Source organism: Nannospalax galili, unplaced genomic scaffold, assembly GCF_000622305.1.
Source record: "Nannospalax galili isolate Female #2095 unplaced genomic scaffold, S.galili_v1.0 scaffold429, whole genome shotgun sequence".
Classification (NCBI taxonomy): domain Eukaryota; kingdom Metazoa; phylum Chordata; class Mammalia; order Rodentia; family Spalacidae; genus Nannospalax; species Nannospalax galili.
Genome location: NW_008360330.1, coordinates 121,962 through 125,253, shown reverse-complemented (window position 1 = coordinate 125,253; position 3,292 = coordinate 121,962). Strand labels below are relative to the sequence as shown.

The 3,292-nt window shown below is 41.6% G+C and overlaps 1 protein-coding gene across 1 annotated transcript in view; it reads right to left on the bottom strand.

The window, feature by feature from the left end:
• The window catches only part of Dars2 (aspartyl-tRNA synthetase 2, mitochondrial), a 45,208-nt gene that overhangs the window by 20,973 nt on the left and 20,943 nt on the right, over positions 1–3,292 (bottom strand). The window contains exon 8 of the mRNA XM_008826088.3: positions 2,458–2,564. Coding sequence (XP_008824310.1) covers positions 2,458–2,564 — 107 coding nt within the window. The remainder of the gene's footprint in view (positions 1–2,457; positions 2,565–3,292) is intronic.

Here is a 3,292-nt window from a genome sequence, read left to right as displayed (position 1 = left end):
TTTGGTGTTCTATATGCTTCTTGTGTTTGTATGGGCATGTCTTTCTTTAATTTTGGGAAATTTTCTTCCATGATTTTGTTGAAGATCTGGTCCCAAGAATCTTGGGATTCTTCTCCTTCCTGTATGCCTATGATTTGTACGTTTGGTCTTTTTAAGGTGTCACACAATTCCTGCATATTCCAGTCTTGTGATTTCTTATATTTTTCATAATCTTTGCTTCTGTGGTCTAGTTCATCCACTTTATCTTCCAGTCTTGATACTCTGTTTTCCATTTCGTTCATCCTATTGGTGAGGCTTTCTCCTGTCATTTCTAATTGGCTTACTGAGTGTTTCATTTCCTTCTTCATTTCAGCCTGAGTATTCTTCAATATTTCTAACTCTTTTCTGAATTCATTCAGAAATTTATCCCTATCTTCCTTCAGTTCTTTGATTTCTTTTTTTTTGTGTGTGTTCTTTAAATTCACTGAATTCTTTTATCATGTTTATAATTGTTCTTTTGAGTTCCATGTCCTGCATTTTCTCTAGGGGGCTCTCATTGTACTCCTCTAGAGTACTATTGGTATTTGGGGGTATATGTTAATTTGGTTTTTCATGTTATTATTTTTTCTCTGTGATTTTGACATGTGAATTTCTTTTGTAGTTTCTGACTCTTCAAGTTTAGTTCTGCTTCTTTTATTTTTGAGCTTTATGTGTCTTTGTGGTTTACTTTTTGGGTATGAAAAGCTGGTTCGTCTAAGCTTCTGGTTCTCTTTTGATTTTATATTGGAGTGGCTGGATTGCTTTTGTCTTCAGGAGTTCCCACAGAGGCCCAATTCAGGTGAGGGTCAGGTGTTTTCCGTCTTTCTCCTAAGGTCTGGATCCCTCCAGGAACGATTTTGGCCTCAGGAATTTGGGGGTTGGAGTGGCCTGGAAGCCTGGCCCAGGAAAGATGTTGGTCTAGGGCAGCTGGTGGCCATACCACCAAAAGATGCAAAGGCAGATGGGGCAGGAAGAGGCCCCAAGGCCTCCTGGGGACTGCACTGAGGAGCTGGGTTGGTCTGGATACAAAGGATCAGGAAGAGGAAAGGTCAGCCCCAGCGTCCCAGAAAGAGGCTGGTGGGTGGTGAAGGCCCAGAAAAGCAGAGGGAGTTGAGGGCGGGGCCAGGTCCAGAAGCAGTGCTCCTTGGGCTCAGAGAAGGCACTCCGTTGGTCTGGATGAAAAGGATCAGGGAGCAGTATTGGTTCCCCAGGTGTCTGGGGCCCGAATACAAGGAATGGGGCAGGGCCCAAACTCAGAGGAGAGAACTGCGGTGGAGATGGGAGGGTGAATGAGGCTGGGGGAGTCAAGGCGCAGAGGGCACAATGGATTTACCCTGGAGAGAGGCCTCTGGGTAGGAGAGCCCAAAATTTATTTTTTATGATGCTCAAATCTAATGAGATACATAGCTTACCCATGATAAGCTACTATTCTATAGATGGTTCTCACAATATGGTCTAACATCTTTTTCTTTTTTTTTTGGTTTTTCTTTTTGAGACAGGGCCTCCCCAGTAGCCCCAGTTGGCCTGGAACTCATTATGTAGACCAGGCTTGCCTTGAACTCACAGAGATCCACCTGCCTCTGCCTCTGGAGTGGTGGGATTAAAGGCATGTGCCACCACATCCGGCTGGGTTGTTTTTTTTTTTTTTTTCCTCTTTGGTCCTTTTTTGGTCTAACGTCTTTGCATATTCATATATTTGGCTGCTTGCAAGCCAGTCCATGTTTCTTTACATATACATATTTGCTTCCAGCAAACTGAAGGACTGCTTTGAGAGTGCACTCTTGAGCCCTCCTGTGCTGTGCATCCATTCCAGCTCTAATCTTCATGGGCTCATTGAAGATGTCTCTGAGGGTCCAGCTTATAATGCTTTCTATATCTTCCCAAACAATCAAATTTCAAACAATTAATACTTACTTTGCAGATTTCAATGTACTTTATATTTTGGTTTGTTTGATACCTTTATTATTATCCTGTTTTACTTTACTAGTCATTAGTTCCTTGAGACTAGAAGGTCCATGTTTTTTTTTTTACTCCCCTACCAGATCTAGTTGCTTTGTATCTGATGGTCAACCAATACATCTTTACTAAATGATGACTACTACAATTCTTAGGGTACAAGCATTCTCTAAACTCACATAAATTTTTTAACCTCTTCAGATCAGACATTACTGAGTTTGTGTGAATGTATGTGTGTGTGAGTCCATGAACGAGGATGCACGAGTGGAGGTTAGAGGACAACTTTGTAGAGTCAGTTCTTTCCTTCCACCTTTATGAGGGTTGTGGGTATTGAACTCAGTTCACTGGGTGTGTGTGGCAATGGGTTTTATCCACTGAGGCATCTCACCAGTGTCTGATCAGACAACTTTGTTCCCTCCTTGCCTCCCTTCTTTTTCCCTTTTCTAGATTATTAACATTATCAAAAACAAAAAAAAGTCTCACCTGTCTAAACCACCAACCATCAGAAGCTGCTTAAATTGCTGAGGACTCTGAGGGAGAGAATAAAACTTTCCAGGTTCTCTTGATGGCACTAAAAACTCTTTGGCACCCTTTTAGAGAGAGAGGGAAAAGAGAAACATTAAATAAATAAAAGCCAGTTATGACGGTATATGCCTGCAATTCCAGCACTCAGAAGGCTGAGGAAGCTCAAGGCTACCCTGGGCCACATATTGAGATCCTATCTCAATAAAACAAAATAAAACCCAAAACAGAACCCCAAACAAAACAATAATAACAAAAACAAACTCCAGGTATAACCAGCTGGTGAAATTTGATACTTAATGTCATCAAGGAAATTAAAGAGCAGAGTTCTTCTGATGACAGAGATAATTTCTTGCTCATCTTTTAGTCCCTAAAAGGTTTGCATATATAATAAGCTTTATTTATTTATTTGTTTGTTTGTTTATTATGAGATCCTGTCTTACTATGTAACTTTGGTTGGCCTGGAACTTGCTATGTAGAACAGGCTGGCCTCAATCTCACAGAGATCCACTTGCCTCTGCCTCCAAGTGCTAGGATTAAATGCTTTTCTAAATTAAACTACAGGAGTTTTGTTCTGTTTTTGAACTTAGGCCTCATACCTACTAAGCAAACACTGTCCCACTGAGCTATTAAGATGTAGCTTTATGGGGCTGGAGAGATGGCTCAGCAGTTAAGAGCACTGACTGCTGTCCCACTGAGCTATTAAGATGTAGCTTTATGGGGCTGGAGAGATGGCTCAGCAGTTAAGAGCACTGACTGCTCTTGCAGAGGACCCAGGTCCAATTCCCAGCACCCA